The sequence below is a fragment of the Capsella rubella genome, unplaced genomic scaffold (genome assembly GCF_000375325.1).
Source record: "Capsella rubella cultivar Monte Gargano unplaced genomic scaffold, Caprub1_0 scaffold_5, whole genome shotgun sequence".
Classification (NCBI taxonomy): Eukaryota; Viridiplantae; Streptophyta; class Magnoliopsida; order Brassicales; family Brassicaceae; genus Capsella; species Capsella rubella.
Genome location: NW_006238919.1, coordinates 11,440,628 through 11,459,102, shown reverse-complemented (window position 1 = coordinate 11,459,102; position 18,475 = coordinate 11,440,628). Strand labels below are relative to the sequence as shown.

At 34.9% G+C, this 18,475-nt stretch overlaps 4 protein-coding genes and 1 long non-coding RNA gene across 5 annotated transcripts; 4 read left to right on the top strand and 1 right to left on the bottom strand.

Annotated features, from left to right (window-relative positions):
• The first annotated feature begins 36 nt into the window (after nucleotides 1-36).
• LOC17886228 (probable glucan endo-1,3-beta-glucosidase BG1) lies at nucleotides 37-1,871 on the top strand. The gene is made up of 3 exons (XM_006292226.2): nucleotides 37-181; nucleotides 578-963; nucleotides 1,195-1,871. Exons 1-3 carry the CDS (start codon nucleotides 106-108, stop codon nucleotides 1,759-1,761), a joined length of 1,029 nt encoding a protein of 342 aa, XP_006292288.1. The 5' UTR covers nucleotides 37-105; the 3' UTR covers nucleotides 1,762-1,871.
• A 1,431-nt stretch (nucleotides 1,872-3,302) lies between these two features.
• LOC17886216 (glucan endo-1,3-beta-glucosidase, acidic isoform) lies at nucleotides 3,303-4,593 on the top strand. The gene is made up of 2 exons (XM_006291382.2): nucleotides 3,303-3,403; nucleotides 3,503-4,593. Exons 1-2 carry the CDS (start codon nucleotides 3,319-3,321, stop codon nucleotides 4,438-4,440), a joined length of 1,023 nt encoding a protein of 340 aa, XP_006291444.1. The 5' UTR covers nucleotides 3,303-3,318; the 3' UTR covers nucleotides 4,441-4,593.
• Nucleotides 4,594-6,418: 1,825 nt separating this feature from the next.
• On the top strand, nucleotides 6,419-7,794 carry LOC17885351 (glucan endo-1,3-beta-glucosidase, acidic isoform). The gene is made up of 2 exons (XM_006291368.2): nucleotides 6,419-6,580; nucleotides 6,695-7,794. Exons 1-2 carry the CDS (start codon nucleotides 6,490-6,492, stop codon nucleotides 7,636-7,638), a joined length of 1,035 nt encoding a protein of 344 aa, XP_006291430.1. The 5' UTR covers nucleotides 6,419-6,489; the 3' UTR covers nucleotides 7,639-7,794.
• A 3,780-nt stretch (nucleotides 7,795-11,574) lies between these two features.
• Nucleotides 11,575-12,963, top strand: LOC17885801 (probable glucan endo-1,3-beta-glucosidase BG3). The gene is made up of 2 exons (XM_006291388.2): nucleotides 11,575-11,734; nucleotides 11,890-12,963. Exons 1-2 carry the CDS (start codon nucleotides 11,647-11,649, stop codon nucleotides 12,819-12,821), a joined length of 1,020 nt encoding a protein of 339 aa, XP_006291450.1. The 5' UTR covers nucleotides 11,575-11,646; the 3' UTR covers nucleotides 12,822-12,963.
• Nucleotides 12,964-15,296: 2,333 nt separating this feature from the next.
• Nucleotides 15,297-17,131, bottom strand: LOC111830552. The gene is made up of 2 exons (XR_002833968.1): nucleotides 16,342-17,131; nucleotides 15,297-16,148 (listed from the first exon to the last, which is right to left on the bottom strand). It is a non-coding gene; the product is annotated as an uncharacterized LOC111830552 (long non-coding RNA).
• Nucleotides 17,132-18,475: the final 1,344 nt, after the last annotated feature.

Below are 18,475 nucleotides of genomic sequence, written 5' to 3'. Positions count from 1 at the left end.
TGTGCATGTGTTATGATCAATGCAATCACAATGAACAACTGACTTCGGGTTCTCTAAATTCCCTAAACAAATATTAGGACCTGATACCTCTCCCTAACCTAGACCATGGATCTCCGTTTCTTGGCCTTGGCTTCGTTAACCATTCACTTCGTTCTATTCTTCGTCAATACATATAACGCAGGTTTGTATATAGGCAATATATATAACATATATAATACCAGAAATATTAAAAGAAATAAAACATATGGTTTTAATTTACTATATCACTCTCCCCTAAACTAGTAATCAGACCAGGTCAAGTCTTTTTTTTAGCTGTTTGATACTATATATTTTATTACTGATTATATGTATCTGAAGATTGAAAAAAAATATTAATAGTAAACCATACCTTTATATTAATGTTTAATTTTAGTTTTCAACATTTAAAGAAAAAAAAGAAACTTGACAAACTTTCAAATGACTAGATATATGTTTTTTAAGTTAATTAATAACAAATCATATTAAATTTAGTAACATATACATTTGATCATGAAATATATAGATTGTTTATATGTGGGGATTAATATATATGTAACAGCTGGACAAGTCGGCGTTTGCTACGGGAGATACGGCAACAACCTCCCGTCACCGGCAGAAACCGTTGAGCTATTCAAACAGAAAAACATCCGGCGAGTAAGGCTATACAGTCCGGACCACGACGTTCTAACCGCCCTACGTGGCTCCGGCATCGAGGTAATGTTGGGCCTTCCCAACCCGGACCTACAACGCGTGGCCTCAAGCCAATTAGAAGCTAACACGTGGGTCCAAACCAACGTCATGAGCTACGTGAATGACACCAAGTTCCGTTACATATCTGTTGGGAACGAAGTTAAGATCTCCGACTCGTACTCACATATTTTAGTCCCGGCCATGGAAAACATCGACCATGCTCTTTTAGTAGCCGGACTCGGTGGTCGTATCAAGGTATATATTGTCAATAATCAGAATTTCTCATAAGTTTACATTCTGCAAAATTATCTTATTAAAAATGGATATGTACTATTTTTAGGGTAGTTTTTTAAAAAGAATTTAGAGGGTGTTATTGGTTTGTGACTTCAAATGTGATATTCATCAAAACTCCTTTAATTGAGTTTGGAACAACAGAAGTTTTTGTTTCTTTTCCTTTTTGAACTTTAATGTGCGGATTCTAAACAGGTATCCACGGCGGTGGACATGGGAGTGCTCGGAGAGTCTTACCCACCTTCGAAAGGTTCGTTTAAAAGAGAAGTTAAGGTGCTAATGGAACCAATCATACGTTTCTTGGTAAACAAGAAATCTCCTTTACACTTAAACCTCTACACTTACTTCAGTTACGCGGGAGATAAAGACCGAATCCGGCTCGATTACGCTCTCTTCACGGCTTCTCCAGGGACCGTATCGGACCCTCCTAGATCTTACCAAAACCTATTCGATGCGATGCTCGATGCAGTGCACTCGGCTCTAGAGAGATCCGGTGGTGAATCATTGGACGTAGTTGTGTCAGAGACTGGATGGCCAACGGAAGGAGGAGTCGAGACAAATATAGAGAATGCGAGAGTTTATAACAATAAGTTGATTAATCATGTGAAGAACGGGACGCCGAAGAGACCAGGGAAAGAAATCGAGACTTATATATTTGCGATGTATGACGAGAATGTAAAGCCGACCCCTCCTGATGTTGAAAAGTTTTGGGGATTGTTTCATCCCAATAAGCAGTCTAAGTACGATGTTCACTTTGGTTAAGTTGAACCAATGTTCTATATATCGAGGAAAGGTATACTTTTATATAGTATAGATTAGAAATCGGTATATCATTATAAAATAAATAAAGTTGGGAGATTCTTAAGTCTTAACCCAAATTAGTTTTAAAATATTAAATTACATACCATTGAAAATCACATTTTGTATTTTTGATATTTTTTGCAAAACCAAAACTTTTAATGGTATTTTTATAAATTTCTCTTAAAAGAAAAAGAGATATATTCGTCTTATATAGTGAAAGTGTTAGCTTGTGAAAAAAAAAATGTTTGAAATATACATTGTGAAAATATCATAACCTCAAATCAAGTCCATCAAGCACATAGTCTCTATAATTTTGTCGTCTAACTAAAATGGACCGTTACAATAACTTTCGTCCGGTTTTTATAATCACACAACACGTTCCTTCATGATCGTGATCCCATGGTCTAGTACCCAGCGCATCCACATGGTCTAAATTGTTTTTTACTTCTTTTTGTGTGTATTTGATTTTCTAACCAACAATACTGTAAGTAGCTATTTAAATGTTGTCATAATAGATAATTTGCTATAAATCTTAATAGTATAATTAAAACTAATTTATTTTAAAATAACTTGGAGTATTAAGGACATCCTATTAGGAGGCTCTTAGCTAGTCTAAGATTTTGTTAAGAATAATCTTTATATAAGAGTTTTTCTTAACAATAATGATGGTCTTTTACTTAAACGGTACTGATGATAAGTCTTTGATTCCGACAAGTAAAGAAACTCACAAGTCACATACATGTAGTATATGTACATGTCTTATAAGTAAGATAGATTTATAGACATTATTTTGAATCCCAATTCACTATATTTCCTAAAAACTACCTTTGAAATTAATTACAACTAAATAAAGTTTTAGTTTGGATGTTAAACAAAAAACTAGTTCTGCAAATATCAATATAATATACCTTTGTGAAAAACTTTATATTTTTTTTCAGAGTGTTTCTGGATCGAAAGTTTGGATTTAAATGAGTTCCGTGTCTAAAGTGTTAAAGATTCCAATAATTGTGAACGCAAGTCATGGCTTTTGGGTCGTCTAACAACGTATATAATGGTCCACGATTGTCGTATGATGATCAACGGCTTACATTATATATTGATGTTGCAACATATATTACCCAAAAAGTCAATAAAAATCTTGTTTTTGGAGTACTAAAAAAATGAATATAGATTACTTAATACTTAACAGACCCAAAAATTGAGTAGTCATTACTGCAGTTTGGTCGAGTAATCCCACTAATAACATTCGTCTCTCAGCTTTAAAACTACAATTTCTTAATCTACACAATTTCTTAAAGCTGCAATTGTGTAGATTGTTAAGACTTTTCAAATCGTAGATTTAGAGAGGTATATGGGAATGGTGGTAGAAGATTTCGATTGAGGACTTAATTTGGTTTCATACTTTCATTCATTGACTGACTTGACCCATGCTACGCTGGTTCGCCCTATATATTAGGTCGAAAATATTTGGATTTTAAACATAAAAATTTTCTTAGCATCAAGAAAGAAATCGTGAAAATGTCTGAATCAAGGATCTTAGCCTCACCACCAATGTTGGTGATTGTTCTCAGCCTTGTAATTGCTTCCTTCTTCAGCACCACAGGTTCAATCATCTTTTAATCTACTTCCATCTACAGAAACTGCTTCAATTTCTTTTTATTACTGACTCTTTTGTTTTTGTTTTTTTTTTTTTGAAATGAAGCTGGGCAAATCGGAGTATGCAACGGGATGCTAGGGAACGCCTTGCCAAGTCCATCGGATGTTGTGGCTCTTTACAAGCAACAGAACATCCAGCGGATGCGGATCTACGGCCCTGACCCAGCTACTCTTGAAGCTCTCCGTGGCTCTGACATCGAGCTCATCCTCGATGTTCCCAGCGCATATCTTGGACGTCTCGCCGGCAGCCAACCGGAGGCCGACAAGTGGGTCCAAGAAAACGTTCAGCGCTACGCTGACGGTGTCAGGTTCCGGTACATCAACGTCGGAAATGAGGTGAAACCCTCAGATGGGCGGTTTCTCTTACAAGCAATGCAGAACATCGAGAGAGCCCTTTCTGGAGCAGGTCTTGGATTCAAGGTCTCAACGGCTATAGCCACCGACGTCACCACAGACACAAAAACTCCGTCTCATGGAAGGTTCAAGGATGAGTATAAAGTCTTCCTTGGACCAGTGATAGAATTCTTGATGAGCAAGCAATCTCCCCTGCTCGCGAATATCTACCCTTACTTCAGCTACATGTCTGAAAATGGCAACATCCCTCTAGACTTCGCTTTGTTCAACTCCCAGTCTAATTCTTTCACTGACGAAAACAGTTTGCCATACCAAAACCTCTTCGACGCAAGTCTAGACTCTGTTTATGCGGCATTGGAGAAACTAGGAGGCGGATCAATGGATATCGTGGTGTCTGAGAGCGGTTGGCCCACGGAAGGAGGATTTGGGGCCAGTGTTGAAAACGCCAAGACTTATGTTAACAATTTGATACAACATGTGAAGAATGGATCACCGAAAAGGCCAGGTCAACCTTTAGAGACTTATTTATTCGCTATGTTCGACGAGGATAAGAAAGATAATGGTGAGTATGAGAAGTTTTGGGGACTGTTTCGGGGTCAACAGCCTAAGTATGAAGTTAATTTTAACTAATCCTTGCAAAGACTTCTTGAACAAGAAAGGGTCGTCTGGTCAGTGACTTGTGGGCTTTTTTTGTGTTCCTTCTGTAAGGGTATTTAAAAAAGAGTGGGAATTTGTTGTAACAGTAAGGAATAATAATGAATGAGCCATAACTATGTTGTACTCCATCGTTTTAAAATATACAATATGGAATTATTTTTATAATTAAATTGATCAAGCTAATATGAAATTTTGTTGGTCTATATTTTTCTGGGGATTGTTTCAACTTCCAACCCAACAAGCAGTCTAGTACGATATTAACTTTGGTTAAGCTGAACCAATGTTTTATATATCGAGGAATGGTATAATTTTATATCTGAAACGAAATATATAGATATCGGTAAAGTTGAGGGATTGTAACGACTCATTTAGTTTAATTATTTTTATAACCTATAATTGTGATTTCATAACGTCGATCTTGTTCCTCATTATCAATTAACATAAATATGAGTCTCTACATATTTGTTATGTTTATTGTATATATACCCAAGAATTGTGATAATCTATTTGACATTTTAGGATTTATATACGAACCCAACAAAAAACGGAGAAGGAGGAAGAAAAAACAATTGTGATAATTTTTCTTAACGTTTAAATAGGTTCAGTAAATTATTAGGTGCATACAAATCCACAATGGATATGATTTTTCTCCTAACATAGAAAAAAAAAAGATGTGTATTTTCTTATAATATTATAAAATGAATGGAAAGTAATACACAATGCATTACCTAAAGATGGAATAATCTTGGCAAATAAAAGGTAATAAGAAAAAGATTTTACAAGATGTTTGTGCTTCTATATACGTATATAATTTCTTACATATATAGAAAGAAAAATTCAAGAGACTTTTAGCTTGTGAAGAAAAATTAGTATGGCGTTTTGAAAATATGGTGGAAAAGTATTTACAAGTCAACTGTAGTCAAGTCTTTCTAATTTTGTCGTCTAACTAAAATAGACATTTCAGAATAAAATTTCGTCGTTTCATTTATCCCCACATGCGCTACACACCACTGCTAATACACAACACACAACACGTCCCTTCATGAACCATATGGTCTAAATTTTTTACTTTTTTTTTTGTTTTTCTGATTTCGTACTGATTGTCCAACTTACTATGCCGTAAAGTAGCTATTTAAAGTTGGCTATAAACCTTAACAGGATAATTAATACGATTTTGTTTTTGAATACATTACGTATAAATTTACTTAAATTGAAGTATACTTATGATAAGTCTTTGGTTCGGACAAGTAAAGAAACTCATCACATGCATGTACTAGTAGTATATGTACATATCAGAAAGAAAGAAAAAAAACAAGGTTTTGGTTCCGAAAATATCAACAATTTTGGGATTTGGTCACGTATTCATCAGATAAGGAAAAGCCGTATTGATCCGAAAGAGTAGATTTTAAAGACTTCCCTGTCTAGTCTAATATACATGTTTAAAACTTTTTAGCTACCATTGTCCATTGATGGGTCCAACAATTATGAACGACGTATTTAATGGTCCACGATTGTCGTATAATCTAATCTACCAACGGCGTACACAGGTACACTCCACTGATGAAGTGATGATCCAACATATATATATATATTACCCAAATTAATCACTTAAACTTGAGTTTAAAAAAAAATGAATTAGTATATAGTATATACTACTAGTATTACTTTAGCATTGCTACCAAACACAAAAACGAATACTTTTCAACAGAAGGAAATCAAGCCAATGTTCTGATCCTTTCTCCTAATCCAAATGCTTTGAAAACAAAAACGAATATTAATTATTGTTATGGGGCGGCGCGAGCGATTACCATTAAAAATACATACACTTGTCTCTCGAGTTATTTGTGAATAAGTGGTAAAGTTGAAACTTAAGAAAACAGAGATGATTTTCATTCACAAACTTATTTTTGCTTCTATCATTGACTGACTTTTGAACCCCCAGGGCTTCGCCGGTTCGCTCTATATATTAGGCAGTAAATGTAGAGGTAAACACATAAAATTTCACAGTATCATAGCAAAATCATGAAAATGTCTAACACAAGGATCTTTGCCTCAAGGCCAATGTTGATAATTCTTCTCAGCCTTGTAGTATCTTCCTTCTTCAGCACCACAGGTTCAATCGTCTTTTAAGCTACTTTTAACATCTATTAGTCATGTCCATCTACAGAAACTGATTCTTATTTATTTTTACTGCTGATTCAATTTTTTTTTTTGGAAAAATGAAAAGCTGGACAAATTGGAGTATGCTACGGGATGCAAGGCGAAGGTTTGCCAAGTCCATATGACGTTGTGGCTCTTTACAAGCAAAAGAACATCCAGAGGATGCGTCTCTACGGCCCTGACCCAGGCGCTCTTAACGCTCTCCGTGGCTCTGGCATCGAACTCATCCTCGATGTTCCCAACGCATATCTTGACCGTGTCGCCAACAGCCAACCGGAGGCGGACAGGTGGGTCCAAGAAAACGTTCGGCGCTACAGTGACAGTGTCAGGTTCCGGTACATCAACGTCGGGAATGAGGTGCAACCCTCAACTGGGGGGCTTCTCTTACCCGCATTGCAGAACATTGAGAGAGCCCTTTCTGGAGCAGGGCTTGGAGTCAAGGTCACAACGTCTATATCCACTGACACCACCATAGAAACGTATCCTCCATCTCGAGGAAGGTTCAAGGATGAGTATATAAGCTTTCTTGGACCAGTGATAGGTTTCTTGACGAGCAAGCAATCTCCCATGCTCGCGAATATCTACCCTTACTTCGGCCACATGTATAACTCGGGCCAAGTCTCTCTAGATTTCGCTTTGTTCAACTCCCAGTCCACTGCATTCACTGATAGCGGAAACAATTTGCAATACAAAAATTTCTTCGATGCAAGTGTAGACTCTGTTTATGCGGCACTGGCGAAATCGGGAGGCGGATCGATGAAGATCGGGGTGTCTGAGAGCGGTTGGCCCACGGACGGAGGAAAAGGGGCAAGTGTCGGAAACGCCAGGACTTATGCTAACAGTTTGATACAACATGTGAAGAATGGAACACCGAGAAGGCCAGGTCAACCTTTAGAGACTTATATATTCGCTATGTTCGACGAGAATAAGAAGGATAATGCTGCGTATGAGAAGTTTTGGGGACTGTTTCATCCGGATCGACAGCCTAAGTATGACGTCAATTTCAACTAATTCTTGCAAAGGCTTCTTGAAGAAGAAGACTTGTGAGGCTTTTTCTCTTAAGAGTGGAAAACTTGTTGTAACAATAAGGAATGTGCCATAACTTTGTTGTACTCCATCGTTTTAACTGCTATGTTATTATAATGATATGCTGAGTTTCATGAACCATTCTTAACATCCAGAATTACCTGAACTTAATTATACATCTAAAGTTTTGGATATCCTGTATTGTTACCCATGCCTAGTATAGTAAAAGAGAAGTACAAAAGTTTCTTGGGTCGGATTTTTTAAAAAAATTAACCCGAAATTTTTCAATTGGATCTTAATAAAAATTTAAAGATATTAAATACCAGTTTCCATATATATTATTTCGAAATCTACCAAATTAAACCATCAATATCGGTTTTGGAAAGTACATTAATCTTAATTTGTTTAAGGAAAATACATTAATGTATGATTTTGTATATTGGTTTAACAAATTAACCTAAAAATCAGAAATATAAATTAAATATAAAATATTTATCAAATTATCCATAATATTTCAAAGCAAAATGTTCCTTAAATATCTTATATTAATATTTAGATGTATAGTTTTCTCCTATATTAACTATGATCTTCACACCAATTACGGGATAATTCATTTTCAACCATCTTTAATATATTTATTTGGCAATAGTTTCGAATTGCTGGCTTGATTATAAAGCTAATCTTTTTTTCAACGCTAACCTAACTCTAAGAAAATATTATCTATATAAATAAGTTTCTGCTACCAGAAAATTGTAACATAAACACAGATTTTACATTTTAACACGATAAGAAATAAGAAATCATTGGCTCTTTATTTGTTTATTCTAGAGATTTGCAATTTTACAAAACTGCATGAAAGGTCCAAGTTAAAATCATGTATTTATGATTATGCGGTGTACCGCGGGTCAATCCCTAAACTTTAAAAATGATTCATAGTATAATATTTATACATGTATATATGTCACATATTGTTCTAAAATTAACAATCCAACTAAAATCATACAATTTAAATAATTTTGAACATATTCGAAACCAACACAAAAATACAATATAAAAATGATAGAATTTAATTAATAATCAAAATAAAGTAAAGCAAACACAAATAAATTATCCCGCAACGTACAAAGGATTAAAAACCCGGTAATTTTCCCACGCGCTATAAAGCGGATCCGAATCTAGTTATTAATTAAAATACATTATCTGATCCACTGATCCAGACATTTTTATTAATCAATATTATAGTTATACCTAACAAGTCTGACAATTTAATTCGGAAACTGATAGGGTCCGACTTACATATGCATGAGCAAAGCCATCAGGCCCATCGCCAACATTATTATCCCAAAAATAAAAAGCCATCACCATTTGGTTTTATCTTTGTCGGTGTCTCTATTTTTTTGTCGTCCAACTGAACTCGACGCCGAGAATTTTCTTTGGCTATTATTAGTATCACTACACAACACACGTCCCTTCTTGATTGTGATTTTTTGTCTATAGTCCCAAAACTCAATCTTGTGGTCTGCGTTTTATACTTGTATATTTAAACATTTTTGTTTTCTTTTATTGATTTTCTAGGCAGCTATATATGAGATAACTACGACTTGATAATTAAAAATTGAGAATACATTGTATTTCACACAGACACATGCAAAAGAATATTACTAGTTAAGAAGACGAAATAATTATGCATGTATATAGGAATATTCCTTTCAACTATTGACTTGTGTAACCGGTTCAACTATTGACTTGTTACCATGTGTAACCATACTTAATTATATATGTGTACTCAGTTGGCTGTCAAAATAAAATAAAATTGGGTGTTAGTTTTGATGTAGCAAGAAAATTTCCAAGTTTTAGGTTTATAGCCACTACCCTCTTAATTAATGACCAATCCATTATATTTTTATTTTACACAATACTTAGTATATAATGATAGCAAATCCATTATATTTTCAACATATCTAATAATGATCATAAATTGTCTTTGAATATTAAAATTTAAACCCGTCGCAAAATTTAATGTAGGAAGACCAGTGATTACCCCAATGGTGTGGATACATTTATTCATAGGATGTTTATATCCAATTAAATACATAGAGAAATGTTATATTCTTACCTATTTATATATCATTAAAAAAAGTCTCATGTTAGCCTTAGGTTTTACAGGCTTAAAGTGTTATGATGGCTTAAAGAACCATGTTACAGGATCTCCATCGGAAGTTACAAGGGAACTAAAGTAATACACAAGAGATATCATTTCAATAATCGCTACTAACTAATTAGTATTTATTTGGAAGTCTATGAGAAATTAAGTATGATATATATATCATTATGATTCAAGTATATATTATCGGTTCTTTCGTGAGATTTGGTTCGATAATGTTAGAATTTCCTGCACACATCGCACTATCCTATGTTAAAATACAATAAGTAACACATAAGTCATTTAACCATATATAATTGATGTTTGGTCTAATTAATGACGTAACGATGCCATTTGCAATAATGGGTCCACGATCGACGTGTGATTAACGGCTTGTACCATGATTCCAAAAATGCAAGTCCTCATCGCATTTAATCTTATGACTTTTATTGAGGTGTGTAGGGATCTAACTGTTCTGAAAATTCTCGATGTCTAAAATATTAGTGGATGGTTAATAGAATTCTTAAACCGCATTTCATCAGAAAAATTAGTGATTCATAATTTCAAGATAGTTTGATCCGGCCTATATATTTGTAAAAAAGTAAGTTATAGTCTTCACTGAATATTTGAGATATGGGTATTTGATTTTGAGGCTATGGAGGATTCGTTTCAATTAGCATGAAGATCTTAGTGTCGAGCTAGTTGATTAGGCCTATTGATAGCTACCTACGTGTATAGAAAACTCACATTTTTAGACTTTTCAAAGGGCAGAGCATAAGATTTTAGAAAGATATTCATGAACGGTGGTGTGATTTAATGAATAACACTAGGTTTTAACCTGCGGTACACCGCGGGATGATTGTTTTGACTAAAAAAAGATATATGTATATATATAAGTTTTATTTGTTAATTTTATTATCTTTTTAGTGTTTAAGATTGTGTAATTATATTTTTGATTGTTATTTTTTTTGTAACTCGCGGGACTAAAAAAATTATGTTTAAGTTATATTTGTTATTTATTTTTTTGTTAACCCGTAAGATAACCCGTAAGAAAAACATAATACTCAAACCCGTTAAATCATATTTATGTAAAATGTAAACCTTGAATGTTTTACAGATTTCGAGAGAGATTTTGGTTTTTGTTTTCCAAAAATTCATTTTAACCAATCAAGATTTTAAAATTTTGGATTCCCTAAAATTTAGTAAAACTTTTTTTGTTGTAATCTTCTATTCAAGATTTTGGATTTTTAAGTTTCATATTAGTCATATTTATAATGGTTCCGAACCATTGTCTAAAATTTTATACCCGATGTAGGATGTTATACATATATGTTTTTTCTTTTATCGATTGAGTAATATATGTCCGTTTTCAAAAATTCAAATTGCTACATATGCGAAATGTTTTTTGTATTTTTATTATACTTATGTTTTATGTAATAATGTGAATTTTAAAACAAATAAGATCATATAAAGATATTGGAGAGATATTCAATTTATCAGGGAGATATTTTAGGAAATTTTGTTAAATGTAATAAATATTAGTTTTTAATTTTGCGATTCTAGTGTAATTTAATTACAAATTTTATCTTAAAATTTTGTTATTTATTTAAATGGCAAAGATTTATTATGCAAATAATACAAAATAAAAGGTTATTTTCCAAAAGGTAATTCAAAAATGTTATAATAGATTCCAAAACTAGCTAGTAATGGATGACTTTGTTTTTATTTCATTGACTTGAATCCCTCCATTCTTTCTATAAATTGGGCGCAAAATGCTACAATTTTAAATACACAAAGTTGCAAGCATAAAAATAATCATTCTCTTAACATCATCTTTATAAATTTTTATCATGAAGATGATGAGTAAACTCGTAGCCTCACTACCACTATTGCTGCTTCTTCTCAGCTTCATAATTGCTTCCTTCTTCGACACTGCAGGTTCAATATAATTCATGCTTTAAATTTTATTGATCATCTATTATCACACTACTCTCTTTAGATTTCGTTTTCAGAATTTGATCAGATTTATAAAAAAAATATATGAAAATTTTTTATTCTTTTTCATTAATAATATCTTAATTTTCCAAATGAAGTTGGACAAATCGGTGTGTGCTACGGGAGAAATGGAAACAACTTGCGACCTGCGTCAGAAGTCGTGGCCCTTTACCAACGACAGAACATCCGACGCATGCGGCTGTACGACCCCAACCCGGAGGCTCTCAACGCTCTCCGCGGCTCCAACATCGAGCTCCTGCTAGATGTTCCAAACCCTGATCTCCCCAAGGTTGGCTCCAGCCAAGCTGAAGCTGACACGTGGGTCCGCAACAACGTCCGCAACTATAACAATGTCAGATTCCGTTACATCTCAGTCGGGAACGAGGTGCAACCCTCGGACCCAGCTGCGAGGTTTGTCCTCCCGGCGATGCAGAACATCGATAGAGCCGTTTCTGGCCTCGGGATCAAGGTCTCAACTTCTGTAGACACCAGAGGCATTTCCGGGTTTCCTCCTTCAAGTGGCACCTTCACGCCAGAATTTAGGAACTTTATCGCGCCGGTGATAGGTTTCTTGGTAAGCAAGCAATCGCCTCTGCTCGTAAATTTATACACTTACTTCAGCCACAAGGACAACATGAGAGACATTCGATTGGACTACGCTCTGCTCAGCCCATCGCCCACTGTAGTCAGTGACGGACAAAACCGATACCGAAACCTCTTCTACGCAATCTTAGACACTTTTTACGCATCATTAGAGAAAGCTGGAGGCTCATCGTTGGAGATCGTGGTGTCAGAGAGCGGTTGGCCGACAGCAGGAGGACCCGCCACGAGCGTCGAGAATGCGAGGACTTATGTGAACAATTTGGTTCAAACTGTGAAGACTGGATCTCCGAGGAGGCCAGGGAAAGCTATAGAGACTTACATATTTGCTTTGTACGATGAGAATCTGAAGCTGGGTGACGCGGTTGAGAGGTTTTGGGGACTGTATCTTCCCAACCTACAGCCCAAGTATGGCGTCAATTTCAACTAATTAATATGCCTTGAACACCTTACATTGCAGTGGTATGAGATATAATGGTTTGTATTGTAAAGTTTTCCAACTAAAGAGTGGGAACTTGTTGTAATATTATAGGAATAATGAGACGCGAAAATAATAAAATGAACATTCAGTATTTCTAATTAGCTTAAGACTTAAGAGTAATTAAGACAACCATTGCATGTCATCATCAGTAAGAAAGACAAAACTTCAGATTTATACGGGGTCACAAACAAGTCAGTAATCAACTCGTAAAAGAAAAAAAATAATTAATATGAATTAAGGACTATAATTTTATGGTTTTTACCTTACAAAACGAGAGGGAAACTTATCACAAGAAAGCTTATACAAAATCTCTATTTCATAAAACTTTAGCTAATATAAAATTATCCTGCTTTTAATAGTTTTATCCATTAAATAATTGAAATTTAGTTTTTTTTTTTCTTTCTAAAGTAGATATAACTATAAAATGCTATTACTTGGTTGGAAAATGATATAAAGATATGCATATAAGATAAAATACTCCTAAATTTATTTCCCTTAATTTATTAAGTATTCATGATTCCAAATCATGTAAGTTGTATATAACTCAAACATAAGTTTGACTAAGAAAAACAAAGAAAAAACTCGAACATAAGAAAGTCAGGCGCATAACCAGAAGGCGATCTCAATGGAAGATCAAGAGAGAGGAAACCCTAAACCTAAACAACTTGGGGGGTGGGAGAGAAGAGTAAAGGGAAAAAGTACAAATATAATGTTACCTCACCATCTTGTGGAAAAGATTTTAGAAAGGCTTCCGGTTAAATCTATCATCAAACTCAAACGTGTATCAAAAGAATGGAGATTAACGACTATGTCTCGATATTTTAAGGAGGGACATACGATGATTAGTCAGCGATCTCATAATCCAAATATACTCTTTGTACATAGTAAACGTGTGCAACCCACTGAAGTATGTGTAAACACATTGACGTTGAGGTCACGGGTTTTTGTCGAGAGTCGCTCTTATTACCCTTTCTGCGACAAATTATTGATTTTTGTCACAGAGAGTTGCGATGGTCTAATATGCATTTACGGTTTCACGCAGTGTATTTATGTAGTCAATCCTTCGATAAATTGGTATCGGAGTCTTCCGTCGGCAATGCTTCAAAAAATTATTCAAGATATGTTCAATCAAGGTGGTAAATTCACTTAGTCATATGTTCATACATGGAACCGTGTTTTTTTTTATATATTTCAAGTTCCAAACTGATTCATGTCATTTTTGTTTTTTTAGTCCAAAATAAATTATCGTATTATTCAACTTCTAGTTTTTCTTGGTTTGGAAATTATTTAGATACTTTTGGTTTATTTTTAATAGTAAATTAACATTCAAATCTGTTTTTTCTTTCTCTTTTAAAATGAACAAGACTCTTATATTTTTTATTGTTTTTTTTGTTCTGTCTGGCAGACGAGATGAGTATAAATTGTCCCTTCCTCGGATTGGGTAGAGACAAGATCAATGGCGAATATAAGTTGGTATGGTTATATAATTCGAAAGAGTTGGGTTTAGACAACGTAACTACATGCGAGGTCTTCTCTTTTAACACAAACACTTGGAGGAACGTGACTGGTTCTCCCTATATAGTATCTTATGGCCATAATCCAACGTACGTAGATGGATCACTATATTGGCTAAGTGAAATATACAATTCAAAAAGCCATGTGGTGGCTTTTGATCTTTACAGTGAAACTTTTGAAGTGAGTCTGAAATTACCATTTACTACTGCTGGTCTTGCTATAAAGAACCTGAATGGCCGTTTGTGTGTATCAGAAGCCGGGAAGGACATGAAGCACGAGGTATGGTCATTGAATACAAGCAAAAAATGGGAGAAGACGTTTTCGATAGATTTGAGTATACCTTCCAGCTGTTCTGACCAACCGGTTCGGTCAACACAAATAATCACAACATTTCAGAAAAATAAGATTGTGCTTCATAGGTTGGAGGCATCTGGCCGCACTTTGATGATACATGATCCGCAACAAAATTCTTTTGATTTAGCTTTCAAATCTAAGCATAGTGGGTTTTCTATCGCTTATTTCCCAAGTTTACTTACTGTGTAAACACTGATATGGAACCTCATTGATAATAAAATATTCTTATTTTCTTATGATCCTGTTTCAGGATATATCGAGCTACCAATAGCTTTCCTATATTACTTTTTATACTGCCATCTTCATTTTTACTTTTAAATTTCGAGTATATCGCTCAACATTCTAGATTTTCATTTTTATTTGTAAGAGGACTCATTCACATTTCACCTAAGATTAATGAATATATAATGAGACTGAGACTGCACGAAATAAAATTACAAAAATGGCTACGAAGATGTGAAAATAATCAATCCACTCTTCAGGATCATTGATAGTTATACCATTATATAGATATATAATAAAATGTATCAATCGTTGAAGGCATCTATAGTTACATTGAAGAATTTACTTTCTATAAGATATATCAACATCACATTTTATTACTGCTAAGTGCTAACTAACTCACACTTTCACAAATTGATTTGGATGAGAAAACAAGAATGCAACGGAAGTCTACAAGGTTATGTGAAAACACTCATTTCTATGATTATCAAACTACTCATTGGCTTAAGCTCCAAACCAGGAGTTACAAAGCTTTTTTTGCAGGGAGAACAAAGTTTTTGTAAAGAGTTATAAAAAAAGTGGTGTTTGACAAACTAAGTGGATGCAAAACATACCGGTGGTTTTCTTGCAAGTTATGTAATTGTCGCTTTAGAATTGCAGCCTCCTTTTGGCAAAAACTTATACCACATTGGATCTGAGTAGGTGAGAACTGGAAGATGTTTATCACCCATGCCATTCACCAGCTCTCCACTTATATATGCTGCTAAAGTTGGAGAGATCTCCCACTCATTCACCTCATCCTTCCACAGATGATCTAGATACATGATCACCATTGCCAACAAGTGATCGAAAAAAGATTTCAGACAAGGGTAATTCTGCAGTGCTTCTAAAGCTGTTCTTTTCAGTCAGTATGGCACTGTCCAACTTCCCAAAACCATTTCGACCATGGTACCGAATCTTTCCAGAAACTTCTGAAGACGTGACAGGAATATGCTGCAGTGACTTTCCAGCAGAAACAATCGACTTACAGATGTAATAGTGGGCATAACACCCGATTATTCTGGTCTTCTTCTTCTTTTCTATCAGAGGGGTCATTTACATTCATCCCTTTCTTTTGATATAGCTTAGTTACACCTGAATTTGGAGCCGGCACCCTCGTTAACCGATAACTATTCTCCCAAAACTCTGCATCGTCAACAATGGAGACTTTCAGTTTGCTAGCATTGTAAAGAAATACTTGATGTGGAAGAATAAACTGGTAGAAGAAACTCGTTCAACACCAATGGAACATATATGAATTCCCGACCTCTTCAAACAACCACGAATCCAACCCCTCTCTATATAAAAGAATCAATATAGCTAGGCTGCAGTTACACACCTAGATAAAGAAGTAGTTAATCCCAATAGCTAGGGTTGAAGTGACAATACACATCAGAATTGCTGATCTTCACTTGTTCGTTCAGTTCCAATACCAATTTATAACGATGTTAATCCTTCAAAGCTCTTTCCCAATAGTGGATTCTCTGCGATCTATTCCCTCACATTTTCTCATCAACCAAAATGAGACTCACTTACGTACTACCTAAAACTTGTAGACCAATGATCTGCATCCTTGCGGAGAAATCAAGCAACACCAATTAGTCACAATCTGCCATTAAAGATGCTTTCTTCCTATCATCATTTGTCCCTTCTTTAATTTACACCTTTCGAAGCTACTACTAAATCCCTAATTCCCACCACTCTCTCTCCTTCACCAACAACAATCCAATCAAACCCAAAACAGGAACACCCAGTTACGGTTACGGGCTTAGATTCAAGATCTACGACTGTAGTATACCTAATCCTCAGCAAGATTCGAAAGACTAGATGGTGGATCTGACGGAGACAGGATTTCAGAAGATTTACTCAGATGAGCCATTGCACCGAGTCCGAGGGGAGTATATATTGATGATGTGATGACATTGTTGGGTCACGACTCATGACGCCGGTGATACATAACAAGTGACGACGATTGCTTTTAATCCTTTCTTTCGGACAATATTCTAAAATTACCAACCTGTCCTCTCCCTAGTAGCTTGTTTCATAACTTTTATCTTTTTTGGTCTTTTTAGCGGAAAAGCTATTACCAAAGCAATTGTATGAGTGTGATCCGATGACGATTGATTAATGATGAGTCCCGTTCAAGTCACACGGGTTGTTTGTATTAAAAGTGCATGCCAGCTTCTCGAATATTGCTTGTTTTTTAAAAAAATATATATATTCTATCGTGGCGCGTGAACCACATACAGATATATTGTATGTTGCTAGCTGACTGGTGGAGGCGTGGAGCTTTTGGTAACGAAGCGAGTAGACGACAAAGACAGCGAGAGTGTTGGCGAATTGGAATTGAGGAACGGAACGGGAGATTGGATCGGAGAACGGAAGCTTTTCTTGCTTTGTGCGTAACGTGCCTCTGAAGCAATTATTAGCTCACTGTACCGTAAAGCTCGAAGACCCACCCAGCTCACCCTTTTCGACCCGTCCCAGCCTGGGAGTCCCAGGTTCTTTTACTGTTTTTATTTTATTTTTTTACCCTTCAATTCTTTTTTTTGAAACAAATTACCCATTCAGTTTTAAATTACATTTCTCTAACATAGCTTTTTAAAATTCGTAAAATTTATCAATTATCATTATTATTTGGCAGATGATGATGCATGGTTTTTATTTTTATATATACAGTATGTATAAATGTCTAATTTATATTATGATTTTATGTTATACTTTATAATCAAATTCAAAGCGCGTGAGTAGAACGCGCATGTTTTGCCAGTGTGCGTATAAAGTCAAGAACCGATAAAGTAACGACCGTATTTTTGTTGTGTAATTTAGACCTTTACGTTTACGCTGCATGCATGCTAGTTTAAGTAAAAGTGGAACACATTATATATAGAATGGGAGATACAGAACAATTCTTGGATTCACCCCTAGGGGTGAATCATTTTGTTCACCCCCTTCCCCTGTAGCCAATAAAAATGATACATGTCATATTACTTTAAATTTGTCATATTTTTAATAAAACTTAAAATTAATAAATAAAACAAATTAAGTAAATAAAACATTAAAAAGAAATCAGTTTAGTTAACGGCGTCGTCACTCGACACCACTCTTTTTTTAGGTTTTCAATTTTTTAATTTAGTGGCCATTGATGAACGTCTTCACCTTTTTTCGTTGTATTTGAACTGGAATTATTTCAGTTGCATATAGCACCAAGTATAGCCGATTTCTTCCAAAATATTCTGAGATTATAACTAAATCAAAACATAGTCTTCAACCATACTTCTAACATCAACCAAATTACATGCAGGTAATTATGATCAGCTCTGCTTATTTTTTGTTTTTTTGTTTGGTTAAGAAAGTTAGTCATACGTGTGTAATATATAGATATGCATACGTGTGTGTAAAGATGCTACAATATTAATCTCGTGACCTTACCTCATAAATAACAGTGGTGGTGTATCTCCCAGGCTTGTTTA